Here is a 27,964-nt window from a genome sequence, read left to right as displayed (position 1 = left end):
TTTTCATTGAATAATTAAGGAAAAAAGTGACATGCTGGTGACAGGGAAGAGTCCGTCCCTGAGCAGCCAGAGCAGCGGAGCTCTGACCCCAACAGCTTCCACCGCTCCTCTTACAGACAAACATCTCAAACTCCACGTCAGGTTTCAACATTCATTTTATTAACAAAGTGCAAACAGTTTTAAACTAGAGTTGTACAGCAGGACCACAGTGGCACATTCACAGGGACACGGCCCAGGAGGCCAGACAAGGACAACACGGGGAGTGGGAACACACAGAGCCTCATGCTTTGTCATGAACCAGGGATCAGCTCCCAGAGGAGCTGCACACAGTTTAGCAGCTCAAAATGCAACAAACAGTGGCAAAGAGTTTGGCAATGGGTGTGGTTGGTCCACATCACCGACCGGGGAAACACCTCGTGTGGTGGCTGTTCCACCCCAGCTCTGGAGCTGCCACCGGGCCCCAGCGACTCAGATGAGCACAGTCCCACCCTCGTGGCTGTTCCAGCCATGCAGCAGGACACACCTCCCTCAACAGGGCTCAGCACCGTCCTGGCAGTTCCTCAGAGCACGTGAGGCCGGCAGAGCCAGCAGGAATGCAACCTGTAGTGTAAGGCCTTCCAAGGTCGTTGTGCCCCAGGACAGGTTTAAGACAATGGCAGAAGAACCACGTTTGACAGAATGGAGAGCACACACAGCCATCGACAGCAGCCTCGGGCTCAGCTCCAGGGAACACACACACCTCTCCTCAGGGATGCAGCTGTGGGTCTTCAGGCCCCAGGCCCGCGCTCTACCTGCTCCCAACAAAGATTCCACTGAAACCCCCCTAACTGGGGCAGCTTTAAAGGCTTCAAGCAAACACAACCTTATGTGCCAGCTGCTTCAATCCAATCAGTGTTGTGCTGATTAGAGAAGCCTTCAGCACTCAGCCTGCCCTCCCTCATTCCCAGACTCCTCAAACCCAGAGGCAGCTCAGGGAGGCAGGGCAGCCTCACCCACCCCACTGCTGTCAGTGTCGGGGCTCGGGCTGTGGCAGCACCCACAGCTCCACTGAGAGCAGGGTGAGGGTGGCTGTGGCTGCAGCTCCTGCAGGGTGAGGGGTGGCTGTGGCTGCAGCTCCTGCAGGGTGAGGGGTGGCTGTGGCTGCAGCTCCTGCAGGGTGAGGGGTGGCTGTGGCTGCAGCTCCTGCAGGGTGAGGGGTGGCTGTGGCTGCAGCTCCTGCAGGGTGAGGGGTGGCTGTGGCTGCAGCTCCTGCAGGGTGAGGGGTGGCTGTGGCTGCAGCTCCTGCAGGGTGAGGGGTGGCTGTGGCTGCAGCTCCTGCAGGGTGAGGGGTGGCTGTGGCTGTGGCTGCAGCTCCTGCAGGGTGAGGGGTGGCTGTGGCTGCAGCTCCTGCAGGGTGAGGGGTGGCTGTGGCTGCAGCTCCTGCAGCAGCACGGGGAAGGTGCAGCCCCTTGTGGGCTGGCCCAGGAGAACCATCCCAGTTACCTGGCGCTGTCGTCTCCAGGGACAAAGCCGAGATCATCCGAACTGACTTGCTCGCCCTCTGGTAACACCGAGGGCTGTTCTGAGGGTGAAACAACACCAACAAAACCCAGTCACCCTCTGGGTGGGCACTGGAACAGCCAGTGAATGCTCCCTCCCCTCCCCTCCCTCAGCCTAAACTTCACCCCTGGACAGCTGCGGCCTCACAGCTTTGATCATTTGATTGGAAGTTAAAGCTTTTACATGAAAAATTAGATGAGTTTCCCAAACTCCACTGAACTGCTCCAAGTTAATTCCTGCCAATTAAGATGCAAATCCATGTCTAAGGCAGTGGTTACCTCCCTGGAATCAGCCTACTTACAGTGCCAGTGCTGGCACACAGGGAGTTCCAATTCGGAACTGGTGCTCTGGGTTTTCCAACCATTCCCTGGGAGACTCACCTAAACTGACTTCTCAAGGCTAGAAAGAGTTTCCCTCTCCTGTTTTGATCTGTTTTAACTGGGATCCCAGGAGAGGAGTTCCAAATCTTACTGGTGCTTGCTTGAGCTTTAACACCTCCACAGTCCCCCAGGGATCCCTATCCCACAGACACGTGGGAGTGTTTGGGGAGGGGGGATCGGAAATCACCTCTACCTTCGCTCGGGGGCTGCACAGAGAAGGCCTGGTTGAAAACCTCGGAGGGCGAGGTGGCCTCGTCCTGCTCCTCGTTCTCCGTGTCACACTCGATGTCACTGTCGCTGCTCATGCCTGGCAGGAGGTGAAGGACGTGCTTCTGACACACCCCGGCTGCAAGAGACACCAGAGACACCCCAGGCAAAGACGATGGTGAGATTTACACAGCTGTAAATCCAACTTCTTCACATGGAAGAGTTCCCAGTATCCAATCCCAGGGCACATCCAGGGCTCCGAGTGCTTCCCAGAGCACCGAGGGGGCTGACAGAGCAGTGGGTACAGCACTGCCCACAGATGGATTTTGCCCAGCAGCTCCACTCAGGAGGAGCAGCTCCCAGAGCTCAGGAGCCCACCCAAGGCTGCTCAGTCTACTCTGCAACTGGGACAGAAAATGAAAGTTGCTTTTGGAACAGCTAAAAGGCAGCATGACCTGTGGGGCAGAGGGACCTGCCAGAGCATTCAAGCAACGCTGTATTTGAGTCACATGCAACAAACATCCCCTACAAAGCACAACCACAACTCTTGGTGCCATCAAGGTGGCTCTGGCTGTGCCACCCCTTGTGTGTGCACTGGGCACTCAGGACCCTCCTCTGCAGCTCTGGGGGTGACAAAGGCTCTGCTCTTTTACTTCTTCAGAGCTGACACTCATTGCTAAGAAAAAGCAAGTGAGGTGCCAACTCTACTGCAGCTTTTCCTCTGAAAGGAAAATAAAATTGTAATATTTGCTTCCTGGGGTTTTTAACAATGAAGTGTTTCAGGTTTTCAAGCCCTTTCCTATTGGGCTCCTGCTCCAGGAGCAGAGCTGCGGGAGCACATCACGATCACGCTGCAGTGACTAAGAGAGAAATTCACTTCTGTCACTGAGAGACCTTCTGCAAATGCCAACTCCCACACGACACTGCACAAACTGCAGCTCCAGAGCGATGCTGGCACCTTAATATAGGCTTTGAGCTCCAATCCAGTCATTGAAATTCAAATTAGTGCAGGGGTGGAAGGCAGGAGAGTTTTAGCGAGATAAGAAAAACTCCTCTACATGGACTTGCAAAAAGGGAAAAGGAAAAAAAAAGGCAGTATTATTTTTTTCCAGCATGGAAAGGATGCAGGAAGGGAGGGGGAAAAGTTTCCTTCAAGTCTCTAAGGAAATTGGCTTATGTACCACAACACCTGGCACGAGTGAAGTGCTGGAGAGGTTGGAGTGAGGACCTGGAGGAAGTTACCAGGGGGTTTGTCCCTGAAGGCAGGAGACTTAACAGCCAAGGTCACTGGCCACTGCTTTAATTAAAGAAGAATTTCTTTTCAAGGCCACTCCACTGAACACCAAAGCAAAGACTGGAGACACAACAAGAGGTACAAGAAGCAGCTGGTTGTGCAGAGAGGGAGACAGGACATCCTGCACATCCCTCTTCCTGCACAGACAGAAGGACACAGACCTCCCCTCCTTTCCAGGTTTATTCTACAGCTGCCAATCATTACAAAGTTCAACAGCCATGCAGGCAGGTTCTGGGGTTTGCTGGCTTTGGGGTGTTTTTCTCTCTCCCCTTCAAGCTCCTGCCCCTGCAGAGGCGGCTCAGCAGAGCCCGCAGAGCTGCCACGCTGCACCTGCCCCCCACCACAGCCCAGTTACCTTCCTCTGGCCCTGCAGAGCTGCCCTCAGAGCCCAGGCCCTGCAGCTCCCCGGGCTCAGAGCTGCCCTCCTGCCCCCCTGCCTGCGCTCCTTCCGTCCGGCAGCCTTTGGAGTTGGAGCTGGAGAGAATTCAGGAGAAAGACAAAAACCCACATTAGCAATTCAGCCAGAGAAACAAATCCTTTCAGTGCCACATCTAGTTTTACTCATTGCTTAAGTCTCCTGTATACCCACATAAACTTCCAGCTTTGATTGGTTTAGAAATAATTAAAACTTAAAGAAATAGACCTGGAAAATTGGAGTGTTTTCCAAGGAAGGTGATTTAGCTCATTAGAAATAACCTCAGCACTCCTTTGCCCTTTGCTTAGTTGCCCAAAAGGGAATTATCATGAAATAGCTGAAAAATAGTCACAGTGAAGAATATCACCCTAAACAAGGAAATCAAAAGCAATTAATTTCCATTAGAGGATATTTTGTATGGAACAGTGGGCAAACAGAATGGGATGTCTTTGAAATCCCATGTCAGACTCCAGGCACAGCTGATCAAAATAAGAGAAAAACTAAAAAAAAGAAAAAAAAAGACAACTTGCAACCTAGTTTTAAACCCAAAAATTGATGTCCAGAGGGAACAGCAGCAAGCAAGTAAACTTCAAAGAAATTTCTCCTTCATGCTAAAAGCACCTGGTTTTAGTAGATTGGGGGTTTTTTTGTATATCAAGGCAAGGTAGGGGAGGAAATAACAAGAGGAAGGAAGAATAAAACCTTTACCTCAGAGCACCAACTTTTCTGGTCTTCTCTGCAGCAGCCAAGCCAGTCAAGGCAGGAACTCCCACGTCGGAGTCTGAGCCCTCCCCAGGTCTGTCCTCCGGCTTCGGCAGCGCCTCGGCCACGCCGGCCAGGGCCCGGTGCCGACTGCCCAGCTTGGAGCTCCCCAGCCCACCTGAGCAAGACAGCACAGCTCAGACCCTCCATTCCCCTCTGAGGGCCTGAGAGGAGCAAAACCCCAGTTCCTGTGTCAGGTGTTTCCTTTTGTTTCCACTCTGGGAAGTGAAACCCTGGCTTTGCAAAACTCAGAAGTGGCACCATCGTACAATGCGACACCACGTGGATCTGGGGTGCCCTTTAATCAAATCCCAATTTGAACCTGGGTCAGTTCTTTTTGATCCAGGATTTTCACTATCAAGTTCACTCCTGAAACATCTTCCATGAGACCCAAAGCACCACCTCACACTGCAGGGCTCTGCTTCCCACACCCGCTCAAGGTACAGCCACGCTCTCTACATGTGAGAAAGGACCCAGGAGAGCTTCAGGCAAACTCCAGCTGCCAAATACAAGACTCATGGCAAAGCTTTTGTACCACAGGTGCCAAGCAGTGCCCTGTTTACCTTCAGGGGTGTGAGTGTCTCCTTTCCCACGCAGATTGCCATCCCCACAGTCCATGGCCCTGCGCAGGGACAGACTCCCTGCGGCTCCGGAGCGAAGGGGCTTCACGGAGCTGCTTTTCTTACTGGCAGCTGCAAGAACAGTTTTAAGCTGTGACAAGTGTTCAGGCAAACCACTGCAGTAGCCTGTCCTCGTGCTTAAGTGAAGCTCCATATTATTCTTACTGCTCATTAACTCCCAATCCTGCCCAAAGCCCCAAAGCAAATTTCACACCCTTTCTGTCCAGGCCCTGAGCTGGTGGGAAGCTTGGTGGGCTCTGGGTATGGCCAGGACTGCCCAAGTCACATTCACTTGCTTTACACTCAGACACCCACACTCCTTCAGCCAGCACAAGAGCATAAAGGATGGAGACTCAGACCTAAATCCTGGCTCACTTGGATTTTAGAAAGATTTCAAATTACTAAGTAGAGCAAAAGTCTGTTTAATTTGTGCCCTGGCAAGCACCATGCAATAGCCTCAAGTTCACCGCTGGGCCAGACAGAGCAGTCACCAGGGACTGACCTCCAGCTCTGCCCAGTTCAACACTGGGCTCAGCCTCAGAACACTCCCACTGCATCAGGTGTGTCACTGGTTGTGGAGTAAAGCTGTGGTGCTTTTACAGGGAAGGGCTGAAATCATTTTCAGTAACACTTCCTTCCTCAAAGGCAGGGCAGGGCTCCATTTCTGGTGCTTACAGCTGAGTATGAGAAGCCACAAAAGGCCTATTTCCAGATGCTGGGATGTATAAACACCTGTGAGGGTGACACTTCAATCCCCCTTTCCCATGCACTTACAATTCCTGATGTAGCAGCTGGTGACAGAGGACTTGGTGAGCAGCTCCATGCCGATCTCCTGCAGTTTGCTGCAGCTGTCGGTGCCACAGGCGGCCAGGGCACCCTGCTCGATGGAGAAGAAGCTGGGCTGCCCCTCCCCAGGGCCTGCATTGCTGCTCCTCACTTCAGACAGCTGGTTCTTCACGTCTGACATTTTGCTTCGAACCTCAGCCATCTGAGTCTTGAGCCTCTTGAGCATCTTGAGGTCGGGCGGCACCCGCCACATGGCCTGGTGCCGGCGCTGCTCCCGCTCCTTCAGGGAGTAGGAGGAGGCTGCACAGGGCAGGGAGAGAGCACAGCAGGTCAGCAAAAACCTTCTCCAACCAACACACACATCTGGTTTTAACTGCTGGAAGAATTCTGCCTTTTGCCCTGCTGTGAAATGGAGGCACACAGAGATATTCTTGTGTCCTGGTAAGGTACCATATTGAGGCTGCAAGCACTGCAAAGACACCAGGACAGCAGGTTTTTGTTCCCTGGCAGGGCCCCAGAACCTGCTCTCTGGAAGGACCCAGGCTCCCAGTAATGCTGTAGGAATTCTGGTGACACCTGAGCTACTACTCCACATTGCCAGACAAGCCTGAGTTCACAAACCAGGTCACCAGTTCGTGCCAAATTTGTTACCTGCTTTTAGAAAAACAGCTGACTGCCTGTATAAAACTCTCCCACCACCAACCTATCACGTTAGCACAGAGAACAAAAAGAAATCAGAAAACAGGGAAGGAATTCCCTCAAGTACCTCACAGCAGAAGAGGAGGTTGAGCAGCTAATACCTGGGTAAGCCTCTGTGCTGCTCAGCTGGATCTGGATGTTTATGTGAAATGTTTTAAATTCTGTGAGTATTTTGCTGCAAATTCACTGTTCCAAACTGGACACTCAAGTGGCTCTTGGAAACCTTCACCAGGAGGTGAAATCGGGCAAACTCCAAGTACAACAGCAGCCTTCTTTTAGCTGACCAACCTGAATAAGCTCTGGGAACAGCCAAACCCCAAGGGAACCTCAGCAAAAGGGGGATTTGGGCTGTGTAACCAGCAGCTGAAGATGAGCAGGAGGCCTTTCAGCACAGCAGCAGAGCTTCCTCCTGCACACAGCACAAATCCCTCTTCCAGGGCTCTTTCCAGGCAAACCAGAGCTGAGACAGTTCAGGTGCTGCTCCCCCCTTTTTGTACTTATGGAAGTGACTTCCCTTTTTGGAAATATGGATTACATCCACTGAAAATTCATGACTGTTTATGTAACTACATTTAAAAAGCCAGTGACAAAGGAACAAAAAGGAACAAAGGGTTTGAGCCAGCTTTTAGATGCAGTGACACAAATGGTACCGTGGCAGCAAAAACAAGCAGTGTTTGTAGCAAAGGGACTGTTATTTCTCTTCTGTTCTGGTAAATCACCAGATGGTTGTTTCAGAACGACCTGAAGTGAGTGCTGGGATGGTGGGCCAGCAGCTCCAAGAGTAAAACATGATAAATGTGTTCCTGAGGTTTGAGGTTTCAACTCATCACTAACAAAACCAGGGGAAGGACGAAGCTGCAGGAGCAGCCCCAGGTGCAGGACTCCCAGCCCTCCTGCTTGTGCTGCACAGGGAGTTAATTGCTGTTCTGGGTTGAAGGGTCCTAACTGAACCACAAACACCCTTCAAAGTCTTCAATTATTCAAATGCCATCACTATTTTTGGCTTCTGGCATTTTGATGACCTCCACAAGCACTTGCATGTGCTTTTCCAGCCTTACAACTACACACATTTTTCTAGTTCTAACTGCCTTTTCCATGCAAAAATACATTCCAGGATTTATTTTGTTAGTTTACTTTGTGCTCCAAGTACTCCCAGCCACTCTGAGTCCCCAGTGTGTGCAAGGGAGAGGTGGAACTGCTGCCTCAGCAGAGCTGTGCTGGCTTTCAGTGCTAACCCCTCCAAAAAAGGCCCTTTCAGTCCTTTTTTCAGTGCCTGCACCCTGAGGCACTTCCTGGCTGGAATTAGCTCATCAAATACGTGATGTCCTGGATCAAAACTAGCATGGCCAGCAGGCCCAGGGCAGTGACCCTTCCCCTGGACTCTGCCTTGGGGAGGCCACACCTTGAGTGTTGTGTTCAGTTCTGGGCCCCTCAGTTGAGGAAAGAGATTGAGGGGCTGGAGCGGGGCCAGAGAAGAGCAACGAGGCTGGAGAAGGGACTGGAGCACAAGTGCTGTGGGGAGAGGCTGAGGGAGCTGGGGGTGTTCAGCCTGGAGAGGAGGCTCAAAGGTGACCTCAGCACTGTCTGGAACTCCCTGAAGGGAAGTTCTGGCCAGGTGGGGGTTGGTCTCTTCTCCCAGGCACTCAGCAATAGGACAAGGGGGCACGATGGGCTCAAGCTCTGCCAGGGGAAATTGAAGTTGGAGATGAGAAAAAACTTCTTTGCAGAGAGAGTGCTCAGGGATTGGAATGGGCTGCCCAGAGAGGGGGTGGATTCCCCATCCCTGGAGGTTTTTAAACTGAGATTGGCTGTGGCACTGAGTGCCATGATCTGGTAAAGGGACTGGAGTTGGACCAAGGGTTGGACTTGATGATCTCAGAGGTCTTTTCCAACCCAACTGATTCTATGATTCTCTGATTCTATGTGTTTACCTCTGTTCTGCAGCAGAGAGGCAGGAGGACGTGGCTGAAGGCCCCAAAGGTTTTCCATGCCATTCCTGTCTTTCAGATCCAACAGGTGGATTAAAATCAAGGGATCTATATCCAGCAAAGTGCTGCTGGCTGTGGAGCCCAGGGCGCTCGCTCCCCGCCGGGAGGGTCTCCCGCTGGCACTGCTGTAGCTGTGGCTGGTACCTGAGGAGGAGAGACAGGAGGAATGGGAGTGTGTGGGGCACAGGGGTGCATCATTCCCTGAGAAAAATGAAAGGACAGAGTTATCCAAGCAGATTAAGAATGAAAACATTCCATGAAATGTAACAAGACATCGGTATTTCATGGGTTTATGAATCCTGAAAGCAATCAGATATGCTTCTAATTAAAGTTTGAGATAAAAAGCACAGGGAGGGGGGAAGTGCCTCACTTCATACCTTTTATGTAAATCTCTTAATAAATAGACTTGTTAACTAATCAACACAAAGAGCATTTATTTTGAAGACATGCACATTGGCTTTCAGGTGTGGTGTGTGTGTGTCCCCAGTTAAACTGAGGAGGGTGAATCTTCAGGGAAGTTCTGCCCTGAGTTATGACATTCCCATCACATCATGGCCAATGTTCCCAAAGGATGCAAAGCCTTCAGAGAAAGCAGTTTGACCTGAGAGACTCAATTTTACAGTATGGAGCCACTCCTAACACAGCCAGGTTGGAACTAAGATTCAGACTGGAAAGCAGTTCAAGCAGGTAAAGGCAAGAAGCTCAGGTGAAGAGACTGTATCAGCTTTCACAAATGCTGTTAAAAATTGCATTCTAAAATCTCCTAAACTTCTACATTTCTACAGCCACTGTGCTCCTACTCTAAAGGCTCTCCCTGCAGAAGGAGACAGACAAGTCCCTCAACTTCCAAGCTCACAGAAATTTTCAAGGAGTTTTGAAACAGTTCAGGAATTCTGCCTCTCAAGCACCATCAGATTTGCACAGCAGTACAAATACCAATTCCAGAGAATGGCACTTCTGGGAGCTTTGCCATAAATAAATATACTTGCAATCCATATAGATGTATTTCCTCCAGAATCTTATTAACCTGTGGCTGTAATAATCTTTAGGCTGCAAGAAATCCTGGAACACCCTTTCATATTGCATTTAAAATGCAATTCTGCCTGACTTTTGAGGGTTCTTTACTTCATTCCCTCCACACTCTGTAGGTTCTGCAGTTCACTAAAACCCAAGTGAATGTGTCACACACTCAGAGGTCAGACATCAGTAAAAATCACTTGTCAGTCTACTTTTGATGGGAACACAAGGGGCTTCAGAGAGGGACAAAGCTGCCCTCTAAACTTACACATCATTTTTAAACCAGCACATCCCTTTTCCTTATTGACCTGATGAAGTGTTTCTGCTACACTGCAATAATCAGCACAAAGCACATGATGCAGCACTTCCAAAAATAGAAATGCCCGCAGAACACACAGCTTGGCGTTGCTTCCAAGAAGAACAGGGGAAGGAATCCAGCAGTGCTTCAAAGGGCTGGGAATTCTGAAGCTGCTTTCCATACCTGATGCTCCGGGAGCAGCAGCAGCCGCTGTGTCCTCCACGAGATCTCCCTCTTCCAGCTCCATGTTACTGGTGTACTCCACGTCATTCTCTCCAGACCTTGGAGGGTGATTGGGGTGGAAAAAGGAGAATACAACTATCAGCTTTGCTCAGCTCTCATTAAACATTATGGTACAAACCCCCAAACCAACACAAAGTGCTCTGAGCCATATTTTCTGCACTCCAAGTTAAACTGAACAATCAAAGTGTGGTAATGAAGTGACTGACTCAGCCAAGAGGCCAAAAGTGCCACACGTACCCAGGCTGCAAAATCTGACCCTGAGAACTGCTGCATTTCCATGTGTTGTAACACATTTTTAAATGAAGATTCCAGGATCTGACACTGGGTTTTGAATTCCCTAATTTAAGCACCTGTCCTTACTGTCATTCTCCTACTGCTACACTTCCCAAACCTCTTTCTCCTTACAGTGCTGAAATATTTCTCAGTTGTGTTTTGACAAAGAACCTTCACAGACTATCACTTGTCAAAGTCAAATGCAACACTACAATAAATAAAGAGATCAGAAAGACAGTAACTAGCTGACCAGAAATTCAATGTTTAGCATTAACTGTGAGTTCATGTTATTTCCAGTATAGGAACCACCTCTCCCATTGCACTGGAATCCCACACGCCCCACAGCTGTGACACAGCAAATGGAGCAGCTCCCACTGCAATTAGGATGCTTGTCCTGGGAGACAAGGTGATGATCTGAAAGGCACTTCAAGTTACTTACATAGTTTCTTCATCAATATCATTCTCTTCAGTGTTACTAGTTGCTGTTGAACTTGCTGAAGAGCTGCTGCCATCAAGGTGGTTCACCTCCTCTTCTCCAGCAAGATCTATATCCAGGTCACCATCTGAGAGCTCGTGCTAAAGGAAAAAGAGTGAGATTTTAATGAAGAAACATGTTGGTTGCACTTTGATGTGTCCCCCAAAGCTGTGAACACAAACTGTCTCTCTCCCCAGGGTTGTATTGTCACACAGGAGGGTCTCAGAGCACAATAAAGGCTGCAATAGAGAAATTGGATTTTTCAGGTGAAACTTGTAAACTTTTTTGTGGAGGGACCTATTAGCTCTGTTCTGGAACAACTCTCTGGAGTCACCTCTCACTGACAGCTCTGAGTGTGTCATCTCCTGTTTCCACACCAAGGGTAATAAATCCAATCTGCAATTCAGGAGTTCCCCACAATTTCTACTGCAATCCTATCACAGAAAGCCACACACAGACAAGTCTCTGTAGGAAACAGAGAATTCCTACATTCAAGTCTTCATGCTGGGTCTTCTCCTCCTCCTCCTCCTTGCTCTCCCGTGCTAATCCTGGAGCAGAGAAGTTCTCCAGCAGAGCTTCAATGCTCTGTCCAGGTTTCTTTGATCTTGTTTCTGAACCATCGTCATTCTGGGGGCTGAGGTGAGTGTCTGGAGGTGAAACACCTCGAGATTTCTGAGTCCGGGACAGTTCAATGGCAAGCCTCTGAAATACCACAAATAAACAGAGAAGACAACAATGGAGCATCTTCATTCAATCAATAAGTTTTGTGACTTGCAGCTACACTATTTTAACGACACCAATCTCAAACTCCCAACAGCAACTCACAATTGACAAACGTGAACATTTTAACCTAAACTAGATGGTTAATTACTAGTCAGTAAAAGGTGGTTTGACATTAACACACATCCCACTTACTTCCTTAAGGTTATTTATCTGTTGGATGTAGCTGGTCTGAGCTGCTTCCAGCTGAGCAATGTACCAGTGCTGATCTCGGCACTTCTGGAAGAAGGTTGGGGAGCGCACTTGGAACCTTCACAGGAACATTGAAAAAGGTCTTGATGAGGGTTTTTGTATTGCCCTCTCCATCCAAAAAGCCTTGCAGAAGAACATCTTAAAACCTAAAATCTACTGATGAAATAAACTTAGCAGGCAGAGGTGCTTCTGTACTCAGTGTCCTGAACACCCTGACTGGCAGCAGGGAGGGTTTTGTAGCACAGGCAGGTGGACCAGAGGTGGTTTCCTCACAAACCCACACTAATAAAATTCAATCACTACAGACAATATTTGAAGCAGATGGATAAAGCTTCTATATTTTGTTCTAATACTGCAATTCCTAACAACTGCATTAGTTCTCTTAACTTACAGATTCTCTTTATTCCCAAAGTTTTCCTGTGCTCCCTACAACTGTTTAAAGAAGGGGACAAAGCACCCTTTTAAATTCCTTTAGCTACAGATCTCTAACCCAGGCTTATCAATATCAGCAGTAGCTCCTCCTCATGGCAAGAGATACACTTCAAATTCCCACAACTCCTTTGGGCACCTTTTCTCCTCTGAAGCTGCTGACAGTGAAATCCATTTAGGACAAAACCCACCAGAGTTATTTTAAACTCCTCTTCCTACCATGTCCCACTTCAGTGGCAGCTGTGCCACTGAGCCCCAGCACGAGGACCCCCCTCACCTGAGGATCACGGTGTCGTTCTGCCGGTTCAGGTAGCCCTCGCTGGCCAGCAGGTCCAGGCGGAAGAACCTGTTGTAGCCCCAACATTCTCCAACTTCAAAGTCCGAGGCAAACTCCCGGATGATGTTCTTGGTGGGGTCGTTGGTGGACTGGTGAACCATCTCCACACGGTACTCGTACCTGCACAGCAGGACCACAGGGGTCAGCACCAGAATGAAGATGTGGGGATTGCAGAACGGGGCAGGTTGGACAGAGCTGCACGTCCCCAGGGGCTGCCCTGCCCAGCTGAATCACAGAATCACAGACTATTCTGAGCTGGAAGGGACCCACAAGGATCATCGAGTCCAGCTCAAGTCAATGGCCCACACAGGGGATTGAACCCATGACCTTGGCATTGTTACAACCAAGTTTTAAACTACTGGTTCTGTCTTAATGTATAAGCACTTACAAAAGCAGTGCAGGGGGGCAGGAAGCACCAGGAGGGAGCAGAGGGAACTCTAGGGCTGAGCACTGTGACACCAACACTCTTATCAGTTGTTTTGTCAACTTGCTTTTTATCTCAAGAAAAGGCACCGAGTAACAACTTCATTATCTCTGGGTACAATTCAAAGCTCAGTGAACAACAGAAGCCTCACCATTCTTTTCAAGAGGGCTCTGCATTAGTCCTTGGCAACACCACAGAACCTGAGGCCATTCTCTGCAAACACTACAAACCCAATGTCTGTTCTTACTGCAGGTTCACTCACTTGGATGTCTCTGGCAATCCAGCAGAGAGCTCCAAGAACACAGACAGGTAGTAGCCCCGAACTACTCCATTGCCATCCTTCAAACACAGAAAATTGAGAAACTGGTGAAAAAGAGAAAGGAAAAACCAGAAAAAAATCCAAACAAAACACCTTGATATCGAAGATTTAGAAAAGTTTAGAAAACAGCTTCAATCAACACAGAATTTACAGCAGGAATCTATTTTGGATGTTACACTTGTGAGTTTTAGTCTTCATTGACCTCCTACTGTAACAGGAATCAACAAGGAATTTGCACCTGGAAGCACATACATAGTGTAGGATTGGTATCTCAGATATATCTCTCAAGGCAAAACTTAATTACTCTATGAACACTTTAGGGGTTTGATTAAGTGGAAGTCTGAGTAGACAAATACTTGTCAATGTATGAGAAAAACATTCTTTCATGTTAAACATTAGTTCTGAAATATTTTACATACAGCCATGTTTCAAAGCTACTTAATTTTTGAGAAAAGAGCAATTTCATCAGAAAAAAACAACCCATGCAACATGACAAAGTTAGATCAGTTAACTGAGAAACAATATTAGAGTCACCAGAAATAAGGAAAGTACAGCAAAACCTCCATCACACTCACCTGAATCAAGGGCGAAGAATGGCTCAACTTGACTCCTCCAGGTGAAGAAACATTTCAACTTACCATTGAAAAAATAGATTTTAATGCCTTCTGACAGCACCCCTCATGCAGCCAATGCTGAATTTACAACACCCTGAAAACCTCCACACCGTTCCATCTGTACACTGTGAGAACACAGCTCTGGGCACATGTGGGCCTAACAAACGGGGCCAGTTCTCTGGAGATGCCACAAATCACTACCAGACAACTGGTACTCCACCACCAAACACCTGTTTCTCCAGAGCAGTGGACTGGGAAAAGATCCCACCTTGTGGGTTAACATTAAGAAGTTGGAATATTCAGCCCACTGAAAGGACATCAGTACAATACATGTTTTAATGTCCAGTTTGAGAACTGGATGCTCACTGAACTAACACCTTGTTCTCCTCCCACCTTCCCCAGTAAGTGCTATTCACAAACATATATAAGTTATTCTATACCTCCTTTCTGTGAGAAACATCTGCAAAAAACCCACTGAGACAAAGGCTAAAAATAAATTCCTATAAAACTAAAATTCCTATGCCATATTGGTAAGACCCCTTTTTAATTGCTTTTAAATCAACCAGATGAACCATACTGAGAATGTTCAGTATCTGGAGGCAGAGGGGAGATTCTCCAGTGGCTGGTGATTAACTCCAAAACCTTACTATGTTCTTTTATATACAATATGAGACTGAGGATTCCTCACAGGAGAAGCCTGGGAATGCTGCTGAAGTGTTTGGAATGGAGTAGCAAGTCCAGTTGAAGACATAACTCACCGGGTAAACCTTCAACCTCCAGCAGAGCCCTGACACCTGCAGGGGGGGGCTGTACACGGGGTCTGCTCGCTGGCGCAGCGTGCTGGAGAGAGAGAGAGGAGGGACACCTGGGAGTGGCCATGCAGCAAGGGAGGGGCACAAACCACCCCAGTGCTGCACTCCAGGGCCATCCTCCTGCAGGGCAAGGAGCAGCACATGGAGAGAGTAAGGCTGGCCAAGGAACGAGGGAAGGGCACAACCCCATGGCTGCACTCCGGGGCCATCCTCCTGCAGCACAAAGAGCAGCACATGGAGAGAGGAGGAAACACCTGGGAGTGGCCACGGAGCAAGGGAAGGACACAACCAACCCCAGTGCTGCACTCCAGGGCCATCCTCCTGCAGGGCAAGGAGCAGCACATGGAGAGAGAGGAACATCTGAGACTGCCAGGGAGCAAGGGAAGGGCACAAACCACCCCACTGCTGCACTCCAGAGCCATCCTTCTGCAGGGCAAGGGGCAGCACATGGAGAGAGGAACACCTAAGCCTGGACAAGGAACAAGGGAAGGGCACAAACAACTCCATTGCTGCACTCCAGGGCCATCCTCCTGCAAGGCAAGGAGCAGCACATGGAGAGAGGAGAGACACCTCAGAGTGCCAAGGAGTAAGGGAAGGGCACAAACAACCCCACTGCTGCACTCCAGGGCCATCCTTCTGCAGGGTAAGGAGCAGCATGGGAGGCCCACACAAAATGCTGAGTGTCCACCCAAATGTCTGTATTCCTTGCAAAATTGTCCCATTTTTCTTTAAACAGAAAAATAAGTATTTTCCTTTATCATGGAAAACCTTTTTAGCAAATGGTTAGTTATTTGTTCACCTGGTAAACAAGAGATTTTTAGTGGACTTCCAACAGCCTAGCCCAGGTCTACCAGTTTTCTGCAGAGACTATTCTGTGGTTTAAGTAACACTTTTCATGTACACAGGACACAGAAGGTTCCCAGTACTCACAGTAATGGAAGAACATTCTTACCTGAAGTTTTCCAAGACAAAGGTAGTTGAGTCATAGGCTGGAACCAATTCACTGCAAGGGAAGGAATAAATATCTAACAGTGGAATAACATGGCATTAAAGATCCCAACTTTTGGAACCTGTAGAAGCATTTTAGATGGTTTAGCTCACCAGAGCCACTGAAACTCCATAGGACCACACTAGGATATTGTGACATAATTCCATTTATAAGCCTTCTCTGCAGTACCTCTCCATGTGATAAGCACACCACAATATAACTCATATTTTTAGCAACCACAAGTATTTAAGAGGATTTGCCCTTTTGCCAGTGATGGCTAATAATCTCCTAACATGGTCAGTTTTTAATGTAAAACTCCTTAGTAGTTTTAGAAAGGATCAAGCTACTGCTGGCTGAAAGCTCAACACTGAAATGGTTTGTGTTTCAGAGCTGGAGACACCTTGGTGCCATTGGAAAATGAAAAATCAGGTTTAAATCATGACACAGCCAAGCTGGTTTCTGCTAGAGGAGTTCTTGTGACTTCTACTTTCAATTTGTTGGAGACATTTTTCAGCCAGCCCAAACTCTGCACAGACTCCCTCAGAACCCAGCACCAATCTCCTCATGAAGAACTGTGCTGTGATTTTGGCTGTATATTCTGAATTAAGGTGACCTGCACAGGCATCTCAAGAGAGCCTTGCAATTATATACTGAGTGACCCAATAATAAGAAAAAAAAGGACAAATCAGTAAACTAAAGTGTAAAAAAGGAATAAAAAATGGTGAGCTGGAACCCACTGTCCTGACTCCCCAGCAGGGACTACAGACATAAAATAAGCCCTGCTGGAACACAAAAGCCCTACTTGCAGCACAGGTTACTGGGAGGAGTAAATTCATCAGATACTCTCCTGTAAGATACTTTGAAACACGATTTTAACAAGCAAAACAAACCTTTCCGAGATGGTTGCCAAGCTCAGACTGCAACAGAACAGAAGTGCAACACTTGCCTTGTGAAGTCTGGTGGGACAGGAGTAGTGACAAAGGAGGCCATGGGCTTCCTGTGGACCTGCTGGAACATCATCAGGATCTCTGAGCTCTTGGAGATCAGCTCACTCTTACTGCACGAGCGTAACTGCAGGGGAAGGAGGAGGAAAACAATCCTCAGGTCAGGAGAAAACAAAGGGGTTGATCTTTTTTGCTTTTAAACAAATAAATTGCACTTGTGTCACAGGTTCAGAAAGACTTTCTACAACACAAGGTGAAATGGAGCCTGGAGGTTTTGGGGTTTGGTTGCTTTGTTTTCTGAAATTCTACATTAAAAGTTACAACAACTACTGTGTACTTCACTTGGGTTAAACTAATTTATGTATAACTATCTAGTTTTATATGATATTGCTATTAATCCCTGTACTAGTTTTTTAAGCAACAAAACACCTTTGATTATTTCTAGAAGACATACATGTTTTTAAGAAGAAATTGTGCAACCTAAGGCCACTTAAAATGAGCAGACATCCTTGAGAAATACCCATCAATTAATAGTTGAAAAATAAAAAAGTAAATAAGAAAGGCCAACTGAGGAGGGATCTATGTAACACATTTCATCTCTATTCATAATCACCTGATGTTCTACTTCTTGAAGGAGGGTTTCCAGAAGTTCAGTCTCTTGAGTAAGTGATGTCTTTTGACCTGTTTAAAGAAAAACAACACACACTCACTGGATTTTAAGAAACTGCACTTATCTTTTTTTTTCCCCACTTGGAAGCTGCCCCAGAACACACTTAGGTAAAGGATTTCTAAATATACCAAGGTTGATTGAGAAAGCACTTGAAAAGCAAGTCTATGTTTTTAATTAGAGGTGTAGTGAAGAACTCACTTGAGGTTAAGATAATAATGAAACATTCTGTGCCCCAGAAATGGCAGGTTTGTTGTTCTGGGGGTGCAAAAAAAAAAAAAAGCAGGTTTGACTGTTTGAATTCACTCTCATCCAGACAAGACTCCCTCCTATACCCCCTGACACTCTTCTCCTCTCAATGCATTATAGGAATGAACATGGAATCACCAAGGCACAGATGCAAAACCAGCTGACAAAGTATGCACAGAGTTACAGACAGCTGAGGAATGCTGTGTCCTCACTGAACACTTCCTTTCTGGCAGCATTCCTTCTGCAAGTATCTGTAAATGTCCCACCTGTCTCGGCTTCACTTGGGTCAGAGGGGAGGAAAAGGGACCAGTGCCCAGTTAGGAAATGTCAGGAACCAAACAAGCAGCTCTGATTGCAGGTGCCACATTCTCCATTTGCAAACAAGGCTGGCTGTATGGGTGGGTCTGAACTGCTGCTCACCTGACATGTCATATGAGCTTCTTTTTATTTTTTCATTAAAAGGAGTATATATTACAAGGATGTGAAATTAAAAAGACAGACATCTTGATTAACATAAATGTTGGCATAAAAACCCATCAGCTGAAAGGTACTAAACATCTTCCAACCAGATGGGAATGTTTTCTAAGTTACTCTACAGAAGTTTTTAAACAGAACATAATTTGGTTATGTCTAACAACTGAAAACTGTATTACAGTAACTATTAATTAACCAAAAGCTTTGCTGCAGGTGGCAGGTTCCTGCCAGCAGTTACTTGCTTAACACTGTAAAGTGTGAAAGGAGTCACACTCCCAGGGAAACAAAGTTTCTCAACGGATTTACACATGGTTAACATATTTCTCCTCCTCCTAAGAAAGAGCAGTACCCACCCATCAGAGTGATGAGCTTGTTCTTGAGCTGTGTGTCCAGCCGGGCAATCATCATCTCCACGGCGTTGCGGATCTCGCGCACACGCTCGTCCTTGGCGCTGCGCACGGCCTCGACATTCCGCTCCTGGCAGGGCAGGAACACGCTCCAGAGACAGCCCTTCACACACCTTTCACTCACTCACTGCCCTCCAGAAACAGCCCTGCACACACCTGCACCTTCCACTCACTCACGGCCCTCCACAAACAGCCCTTCACACAGCTGCACCTTCCACTCACTGCCCTCCACAAACAGCCCCTCACACACCTTCCACTCACTCACTGCCCTCCAGAAACAGCCCTTCACACAGCTGCACCTTCCACTCACTGCCCTCCACAAACAGCCCCTCACACACCTTCCACTCACTCACTGCCCTCCACAAACAGCCCTTCACACAGCTGCACCTTCCACTCACTGCCCTCCACAAACAGCCCCTCACACACCTTCCACTCACTCACTGCCCTCCAGAATCAGCCCTTCACACACCTGCACTGTGCACTCACTGCCTCCAGACAGCCCCTCACACACCTTTCACACACTCACTGCCCTCCAGACACAGCCCTTCACACACCTGCACCTTCCACTCACTCACTGCCCTCCAGAAACAGCCCTTCACACATCCTTTCACTCACTCATTCTCCTCCAGAATCAGCCCTGCACACACCTGTCACTCCCCCACCGCCCTCCACAAACAGCCCCTCACACACCTGCACCATGCACTCCCTCACTGCCTCCACTCTCTCACATCCCAAATGCCTCAGTCTCCCTCTAACCCCACGAAGAAAATAAGGAAATGCTGGTCCTGCTGGAATCTGGTTTTCAAGAAGCTCAGACTACTCTGAGTTGGAAGGAACCCACAAGGATCACCAAGTCCAACTCAAGGCAATGGCCCACGTAGGGGACTGAACCCATGACCTTGGCACTATTACAACCAAGTTTTAACCAACTGAGCTCCATTCCAGGCAGCTCCTGGTGCAGCCCTGACTTCCCTGGATCCATCAGCGTGCCCTCTGCTGGAGGCCCAAAGGTTAACAGGGAGGCAGCACTTCCTTATTACACGGGGATTTGGCACATGGGGATTCGGCACACGGGGATTCTTTATACCAAAATTCTAAGTGCAACTGCCAGTTTCTCTTCTGTAACTTGAGCAACACAGAAGAGTTGTCTTTGTGGCAACAAGGACAGTGTGATAAAAAGTGTCCTTCTCCCTGGCAGGTGAAGGCCACAAACTGTCAATATTTCACAAACACAAGTGGCTCATGGTGGTAGAAGAGTCACATCTGACATGGAGCAAAGCTCACCCACCCCATGTGGCCAACAACTACCTGAACAACAGGCAAAAATCATACAGGAACTCATGAAAAAGACCCTGATTTTATCTGCAGAAAGACTACACACAATAAATGTAACAGCATTCAGGAAAACACAAAAATAATCCTTCCTGGGATATAAGAAACTGCATTGAATTGCTGAAATTCCCACTGAAACTGCCAAAGCTGAACCTGCTGATATTTGGGGTGTCTGACATTTGTATTCAGCAAAACACAAGAATAATCCTTCCTGGGATACAACAAAGTGCACTGAATTGCTGAAATTCCCACTGAAACTGCCAAAGCTGAACCTGCTGATATTTGGGGTGTCTGATATTTACCCCATGGGGAAGAAAAAGGAGGTAGACAAACAAATCTCTGACTTGTGAGCTGATTTACAGCCCATCCTGCAGGCTCAAATACACTCATAGGTTACTGTTCTGATGGAAGGAAAAGAAGCTCTGTTAGAATAAAGTATTTTTATATCTGCTTAGCATTGTAGACTGCACTTTAAGTGTTGATAAAAACACATCTTTCAAAGAACTGTGCAACTCCAGCTTTTAAACAGCACACCCCAAAAAGAAAATTTCCCTGTTACCCAACTCTACCAACTACAAAATATTCTCAGTTCTGGTTTTGATCTCTCCACATGGAATAAAAATAGTGTAACTAAAAGATTTTTAAAAATCTCAGTGGGACACTCTCTTCATGTGAGCAACAGCTTTTAAGAGGTACTGAAAACACCACGACCATGACATGGTGTATGTATTAATTGCTTCCAGCTCCCACTTTTCAGTCATCCTTTGCCAAGGCAGTTCTACAGGCAAACTTTCTCACCACTTCTTGCACCAAACTGATCAATTCCATGAGTCTTCTCCTCAGCTTTGCCACTTCTTCGTTCACTTTTGTGACGTGCTGCTCGTAGATTTCTGCCAGTGGCTTAAAAGTGTGTCCTCCGTGCTGTTCAAAGAGAAAAAGGGGGAGGAGGAGGAGGTGGTGAATAACAGAGCATCTCTCTCTCACTTTATCCCACTCCTATTAAATTCCTGAAAGAGAAGGGAAGAAGCCTCTGAGTGTGTCACTCCTGCTGGCCAAGTTCCAGAGCAGATTGTATGTAGGAAGTCTGTCTTTCACTTCCTTTCCTAAGAAGTCATGAATTTGGCTTTCATTCCATCAAAGCTTCCTGTCAAGAGTTATTTGGAGTCTCAACAGCCCTCCAAAAATAAACTGCTTCATTCACTGTGCAACCCTCTAACAAATCAAATAACAATTGAAGTTTTATTTTTACTATTAAAACATCCTTCCCAAACAAAGGCAGCACTGTTAACCACTCACATTCCAAACAGTAACAGCTGCTTCTCCTTGGAATATGCACTGGAATGGATAAACACTGTGAAGAATTGTGCTACAGCTTGGAAGATGTTCAGGATTACAGGCCAGGACAGTTAAATAACATGTTATCTGTATTTTCTGAGCAAAACTGCTTCCTTTGCCCATAAAACTCTCACCACCACACAGAATCTGCTCACACCAAGGAAGGTAATTCTGATCTCAGCTTGGCACAAAATCAATGTCCTTCTCTAATTACAAACAGGAAGTATTGCCTTTCACAGCATTACTAAATTACAAATACAGATACAACTGCAGTGTTTGCATGGCAATCCAACAGCCATGACAACAGTTCCATGGCACTTCTAGTCCTTCAAACTGCTGCCAAACACAAAGTTTGCAGTGTGTTTATGAACAAGTGTCCTCTCACCATTCCCCCCCAAAGGGCACACTGGTGGCAGATGCACTTCTTGCAGGTCCAGCAGAACACACTGAGCTTCTCATGATGATTTTCACACCTTAAGCAAACAAAAAAAGCACATTTTATCAATAGAAAACAGCTATGAATTTTCTACAAACTGAGTTTAACATTTTCACTTGTTTTACTACATGATACTGAAAGCACAAAACATCTTTTGTAAGAACACTTATATTCAGTAAAAACCTTTTGTAAAAGAATTGTTTTTAGTATTCTCTCAGGAAGCACTTCAGAGAGATAGAAAATGCACTACTAAAACTGGGCTTCTGCCCAGCAGATAAAGGACATCATCATGGATCCAAGCTCAGAATGTCAGAAGTTGATACACATTATTAAAATCCCAATAATACACTGCCTAAAGTAATCACAGAGAAATGGCTGATAAGCTTTTTGGACAAACTGATCTTTGTAATTTCCTAAAATTTCAGGAATGGCATCAATCAATAAACCAAGCACAGACCAGGCCCACTCCCTCAGAATTTAGAAAATAGGCAAAGAGGCAGGCACAGAACATGCAATTAGTCCCTGTCCATTTTCCAGTGCTGCTTCTCACACTTTTCTCCTTTAAATCTGCAGAATATATTTCAAAATATGTAATAGCACCAGGAATGGGATAAAATCAGCAGAAATGCCTGCTGAGAAGGTGCTGACAGCTGCTCCTAGGAAAACAGTACCTCAGAAACCACAGGAAGCTCCAAAGACAAGGCAGGAGAATAAACAGCAGTACCATGACTGAGCAGTAGTGCTTTTTGGGGGACTTTATGTACTTTCTTTGCTCTCAAATTGGGTTTATATTGTGCTATATTGTATTTTCTTTTAATTTTCTCTTTTCTGTATAAATATATATAATTAGTTTAAGTTGAAATCTGAAGAGTTTCCATGTTTTTTTCCTCTCTTTCCTTGGTGGGCAGAGGGAGGCTCTGGCACTCTGTATTGGGCAGTTGGCATTTTGCCAGCTCAACCCAAGACATCAATTACATTTTCAGGACTAGAACAGCTCAGAGCAGCTTCTCTGCTGTTCTGTGCCCAGATACCAAATCAGCACCCGGAATCTTACTGGGTCTTAATGTCAAATGAGCAAACCAGTGAGAGAAGCCTTTCATTCCAGATATGTGGCCACCAAGAAGGGCTGAGAGCCTTAAATAGTATTCCTGTCCTTCATGCTTCCCATATCTTTCATTTTAGCTGCATTGAGCAGACTCAGATCCAGCAGCTTCCCAGGCAAAGGCACCAGAGTGTGACAGAAACGAATCATAGAATGGATTGGGTTGGAAAAGACCTCCGAGATCATCAAGTCCAACCCTTGGTCCAACTCCAGTCCCTTTACCAGATCATGGCACTCAGTGCCATGGCCAAGCTCACGTTAAAAACCTCCAGGGATGGGGAATCCACCCCCTCTCTGGGCAGCCCATTCCAATCCCTGAGCACTCTCTCTGCAAAGAAGTTTTTTCTGCTCTCCAACTTCAATTTCCCCTGGCAGAGCTTGAGCCCATCGTGCTCCCTTGTCCTATTGCTGAGTGCCTGGGAGAAGAGACCAACCCCCACCTGGCCAGAACTTCCCTTCAGGGACTTCCAGACAGTGCTGAGGTCACCTCTGAGCCTCCTCTTCTCCAGGCTGAACACCCCCAGCTCCCTCAGCCTCTCCCCACAGCACTTGTGCTCCAGTCCCTTCTCCAGCCTTGTTGCTCTTCTCTGGCCCTGCTCCAGCCCCTCAATCTCTTTCCTCAACTGAGGGGCCCAGAACTGAACACAACACTCAAGGTGTGGCCTCCCCAAGGCAGAGTCCAGGGGAAGGGTCACTGCCCTGGGCCTGCTGGCCACGCTAGTTTGGATCCAGGCCAGGATCCCGTTGGCCTTCTTGGCCACCTGGGCACACTGGTGGCTCCTGTTGAGCTTCCTTTCCCTCAGTCCCCCCAGGTCCCTCTGCCTGGCTGCTCTCCAGCCACTCTGTGCCCAGCCTGGAGCGCTGCAGGGGGTTGGTGTGGCCAAAGGACAGGACCTGCACTTGGCCTTGTTGAACTTCATCCCACTGGAATCAGCCCATCTCTCAAGTCTATCCAGACCCCTCCAACCCTGAGTCAGGCAGCGAGCACAGCTCAGCTTCTCAGCAAGCCAAAGGCAGCAGTTTGCCCCCTGATAATTCAAAGCCCACTCCTGCAAGCCAAAGCACAGAACATTCATGCAAAGAAGGAACCATTTACTTGTCTTTCTCGTTCTCCTCGTGCTTGGTGAGGCTGCAGAGCTGCAGAGTGTCGAGCTGCTGCGTCACCTCCTCGGCCCAGCGGCAGTTGACGAGCTCCCGGAGCTGCAGGGGGGCCCTGCAAGAGGCACAGAAACAACAGGAGCCAAAGGAAAAGCACTCAAGGAATTCATGTCATCAATTCTGTGCTACCAAAGGAGTCACAGGCAAAAAAAAGTAGAAGTTGTAGTAGTTATTTGAGGGAAAAAATAAAGTTCTAAGTCAATTTTTTGAAGTTGATTTGCTCATTTGGGGCTGGGGGGAAGCACAAGGACCCACCCCACAGTGACATACAAGCTGCATGGGCATGTCACACAAACTATAGTATAAAAAAAAGGAAATTATAGTATAAAAAGGAATTATAGTATAAAAAAAGGACTTCAGTCTGAAAACTGAAGTTTCTGGTCTCCGACTCCTGTAAGAAAAATAAACAAGTTCTAAGAGGAACTCCATCTAGTTACTCTTATTACACCAACTATGAGCACTGAAAACACCAATGTTACATCGAAAGAACAAAGATCTTGCTTAGTGTGTCATAAAATTAGAAAGTATTTTAGAATAACTATTATACCTGGGCCAATTGCACTGTAGCAGCAGTCAGGTCTCAAAAAAAAAACAAACACTAAAAAAAAAAAAATCAAGCTTATAAATTTAGTGCAACCTGCACTGAAAAAAAGATCAATCCTAACAGGACATTAAACCCAATTCCTGATGATTTGTGTCTGATATTAGAAATACCTTACCTGCAATGAGGGCACTGAGCTCTTTGTTCAGTCAGCCAACGCTGCCATGAAAAAAGGAAAAACCTTTTTAAAGAGACTGGAGGAAAAGAGTTGCAGGCAAGTACATTCCATCATTAATCAGGAGTTTCTTATTTTTATTATGGTCTTCCTATATTTTCTCCTTTATTTAACAGATCTTCAATTTAACTGTTCAACCACTTAGTCCCAGAAGAGGTTGCTATTTGTATCTTAGTAGCAAGCAAATACTTTTCTTTAGATGTCAAAGATGCTTCAGTTAAAATTGCACAGAGAATTCTGAAGTACCAAATATTGCATTACAAACCACCCACCTGGCAGATTCCTGGAGTCTGAGACTAAAGAGCACATTCCAATAGAGGAAACCAAAAGATACAACAAGCCTGTTTTTCAAAGTTTAATTAGTCTTTAGGGCAACTTATTCCTTCCTCTTGAGCCATTTGTAGGCAAATTAAATACTTGCAGTTCAATGACCAAATCCACAAGGACTTGTGAATCTTTCTCTTCCAGAAAGCTCCAAACAGCTGAGCCAAGAACGTCACCTGCCCACTACAACTCCCAAGTGTAAAAGCTCAGCAGCTGATGGGCTTCTGTTTGTCAGCTCACTACTACATTTAAAGATGCTCATGAATAATCTCTCACCACTCAGCAACAATATGTCATCTAACACTCTTAATATGCAGCACAAATCCTTCACCTACAGTTCCTGTCAGAGCTTTCAAAGCAAAGGATGAATGGCTGTTCCAGTTTCTGGAAATACCACTTGGAGGGCTGGGAACCTCAGCTGAACCCTCTCCTCCTACAGTAACACAAAACTGCAGCTGGTTTGGGACTGAGGTGTTAAACATTGGTAACCTTCACCTAAACAAGCTAATTGAGGTTCTGGTGCTGCTTCAGATTCCTCTGAGAAAGATTCAGCCCCGTCTGGTCTGATAAGCATCAGAAAACATTTCCAGGATACAAGAGGTGACGTTATGACCTTCCTAGATGAAAAGTCAGCATCTAATTCCTGCCCCAACTTCTGCCTTGCACACAGGCACCACAGACTCTTCAGGAGATGCTAAAGAAGGAATCGCTGTGTGTCTCCTTCTTAACAGCAATTATTCCAGATGGTCCCTATAATTAGCGCCACCGAACGCAATGCACAGCCTGCCTACTTCTTCCTCAGGGTGTTATAAAAGCGTTTGAAAGGGAAACCAAAGAGCACAGAGGAGGAGGAAAAAGGAATCCTTGGAACTCCAGGAAAAGGAACAAGGATGCTTTCACAAGATCAGCCGGTTTTGAGTTCATGCATTTGCAAAAATAAACCATGCCAGGCAAACTCACCCGGATGCAGCTGAAGCAGCACAGCTTGGAGCAGTGGGGACACAGGCGGGCATCCCGCAGCTTCTCCATACAAATAAAACATCGGAACACCTCGGCAATGCTCTGCAAAGGGGTGATTAGTGCTATTGTTAAACCACAGCCTTTCAAACACACCACAGCAGCGTTTGTTTTCCAGGCAGAGGGCCAGGGTTTGTTCCAGCTCCATCGGTGCATCCATCTCGACCACCACGGCTCCACTCCTCTGCACTACCTCTTAGCACCTATTTTATGTTTTACATCCTCCTTCTTCAAGGAATATTTTCTGTTTGCCTTATATTTTTCGGAGCAGGCCTTCCTGGAGCCAGGATATTATTCCTACCTGAGTTCCCTCAGGATTGAACAGCAGCAGAGGCAGCCGTGCTGTCCCTGCAGGCTCTGCACCCACGAGGGTCACTGCACAGGCACTGATAATTCCAGATTCTGGTAAGTGCAGGTATGTGAAATACAGAATGCTGATGAGAGGGGTTCAATTGAACAGGCTGGGTTTTTTTACTGTTTTAAGACTTACATTCTTTAAGGTCTCCCATTGGCACTGGCTCCACAATTCCTGCACTCTCTCCCACCCCATTTAACCGATTTTGGGTGATAAAAATGTAATCTTAACATATTTTTATTATACCCATACGAAGGGAGAAGCATTCTGCTCTAGAATACAACCATCTCACCTCTCAATTCCCAAAAGGAGAAAGATATTTTGAAAGCAATGTTCGTTTTACACAGTGACAGATTTTTAACCGATAAATAAGTTTTACATTCTGCATTACACAGGAGTTATAACCCTTCTGCTCTTAACTGCGGAACTTCCAAAGGTTCTTCAGGTGAGCTCATTTTTTATTCCCGACAGGGCTGAAATTATGAATCAGCACAAAAGCAAGACACACGTTCAGTTTAGATACCACAGCAGCTCGTACACCTTCACATCTTCTTTAACTGCTGCAAACATTGCACTGCAGAGCAGGAGGGAGGTCACCATGGACGTGGTGCCAAACCCTCCCCCGGCGTGGCAGGTGTGAGAGCTGCGGGGGGCACTGAGCCCTTCCCGGTGCCAGGGCGAGCTGTGCCGGTACCAGGGCGAGCCGTGACGGTGCCAGCCCTCCCTCCACCCCTCTATAACCCGCTCCCCAGCCCATTCCCTCCCACACCCCACCTGCCGCCTCCCCGCGCCGCGGCCGCTCGGCCTTTCCCCCTCACCCCTCACAGGCCCCTCCGCGCTCACCTCCACGCTCTGCTCGTCCATGGCTGCGGCGCTGCAGGGGTCGCTGTCCCCGGCCCTCCTGCTCTGTGCGGGTGAGTGGCTTTGCCTCAGCCTTGGCCCTCCTGCTCCGTGTGAGTGGGCGGCGGAGCCTCCGCGGGGGTTTTGCCTCAGCCCCAGCCCTCCTGCTCCGTGCAGGGTGAGCGGCGGAACCTCCGCGGGGGTCGCTGTCCCGGCCCTCCTGCCCCGTGCAGGGTGAGCAGCGGCGAAGCCTCCGCGGGGGTCGCTGTCCCGGCCCTCCTGCTCCGTGCAGGGTGAGCAGCGCCGGAGCCTCCGCGGGGGTCGCTGTCCCGGCCCTCCTGCTCCGTGCAGGGTGAGCAGCGGCGGAACCTCCGCGGGGGTCGCTGTCCCGGCCCTCCTGCTCCGTGCACGGTGAGCAGCGGCGGAGCCTCCGCGGGGGTTTCGCCTCAGCCCCGGCCCGGCCGAGCCCGCGGCGGCGCCGCCGCTCCGCCCCCAGTGCGCGCATGCGCAGGGCGGGGCCGCGCTGAGGGGAGCGCGGCGGGAGCGGCGCCTTCAGATCTTCGAACACTCTCAGCGCCGGCCCCTCAGAGCTCCGACCCCTTCAGAGCTTCGAACCCGTCACGGCCCCGACCCCTCACAGCTTCGAACCCTCATGGC

The 27,964-nt window shown here is 47.8% G+C and overlaps 1 protein-coding gene across 1 annotated transcript; it reads right to left on the bottom strand.

Annotated features, from left to right (window-relative positions):
- Positions 1-143: 143 nt before the first annotated feature.
- Positions 144-27,794, bottom strand: TRIM37 (tripartite motif containing 37). The gene is made up of 25 exons (XM_071575076.1): positions 27,311-27,794; positions 26,056-26,157; positions 24,715-24,755; positions 23,934-24,050; positions 21,685-21,772; positions 20,763-20,885; positions 18,579-18,702; positions 17,449-17,516; positions 16,838-16,962; positions 15,856-15,906; positions 14,850-14,931; positions 13,421-13,497; positions 12,675-12,854; positions 11,912-12,026; positions 11,486-11,698; positions 10,961-11,097; positions 10,189-10,286; positions 8,634-8,834; positions 5,992-6,303; positions 5,161-5,289; positions 4,544-4,715; positions 3,776-3,894; positions 2,113-2,265; positions 1,483-1,561; positions 144-791 (listed from the first exon to the last, which is right to left on the bottom strand). The coding sequence occupies exons 1-25, from the start codon at positions 27,329-27,331 to the stop codon at positions 788-790; spliced, it is 2,931 nt and encodes a 976-aa protein (XP_071431177.1). The 5' UTR covers positions 27,332-27,794; the 3' UTR covers positions 144-787.
- Between the last annotated feature and the right edge of the window lie 170 nt (positions 27,795-27,964).

The sequence above is a fragment of the Pithys albifrons genome, chromosome 21, assembly GCF_047495875.1.
Source record: "Pithys albifrons albifrons isolate INPA30051 chromosome 21, PitAlb_v1, whole genome shotgun sequence".
NCBI classification, from domain to species: domain Eukaryota; kingdom Metazoa; phylum Chordata; class Aves; order Passeriformes; family Thamnophilidae; genus Pithys; species Pithys albifrons.
This window is presented reverse-complemented; position numbering and strand designations above follow the sequence as displayed.

Excerpts from the sequence above, each read along its gene's own strand:
- TRIM37 (XM_071575076.1), bottom strand. The coding sequence starts at position 27,331 with ATGGACGAGCAGAGCGTGGAG. Across the intron at positions 17,517-18,578 it reads CAAGCTCATCACTCTGATGG|GTCAAAAGACATCACTTACT; the intron begins GTGGGTACTGCT and ends TTCTTTAAACAG. Across the intron at positions 12,027-12,674 it reads AACGACACCGTGATCCTCAG|GTTCCAAGTGCGCTCCCCAA; the intron begins GTGAGGGGGGTC and ends GTTCCTGTGAAG.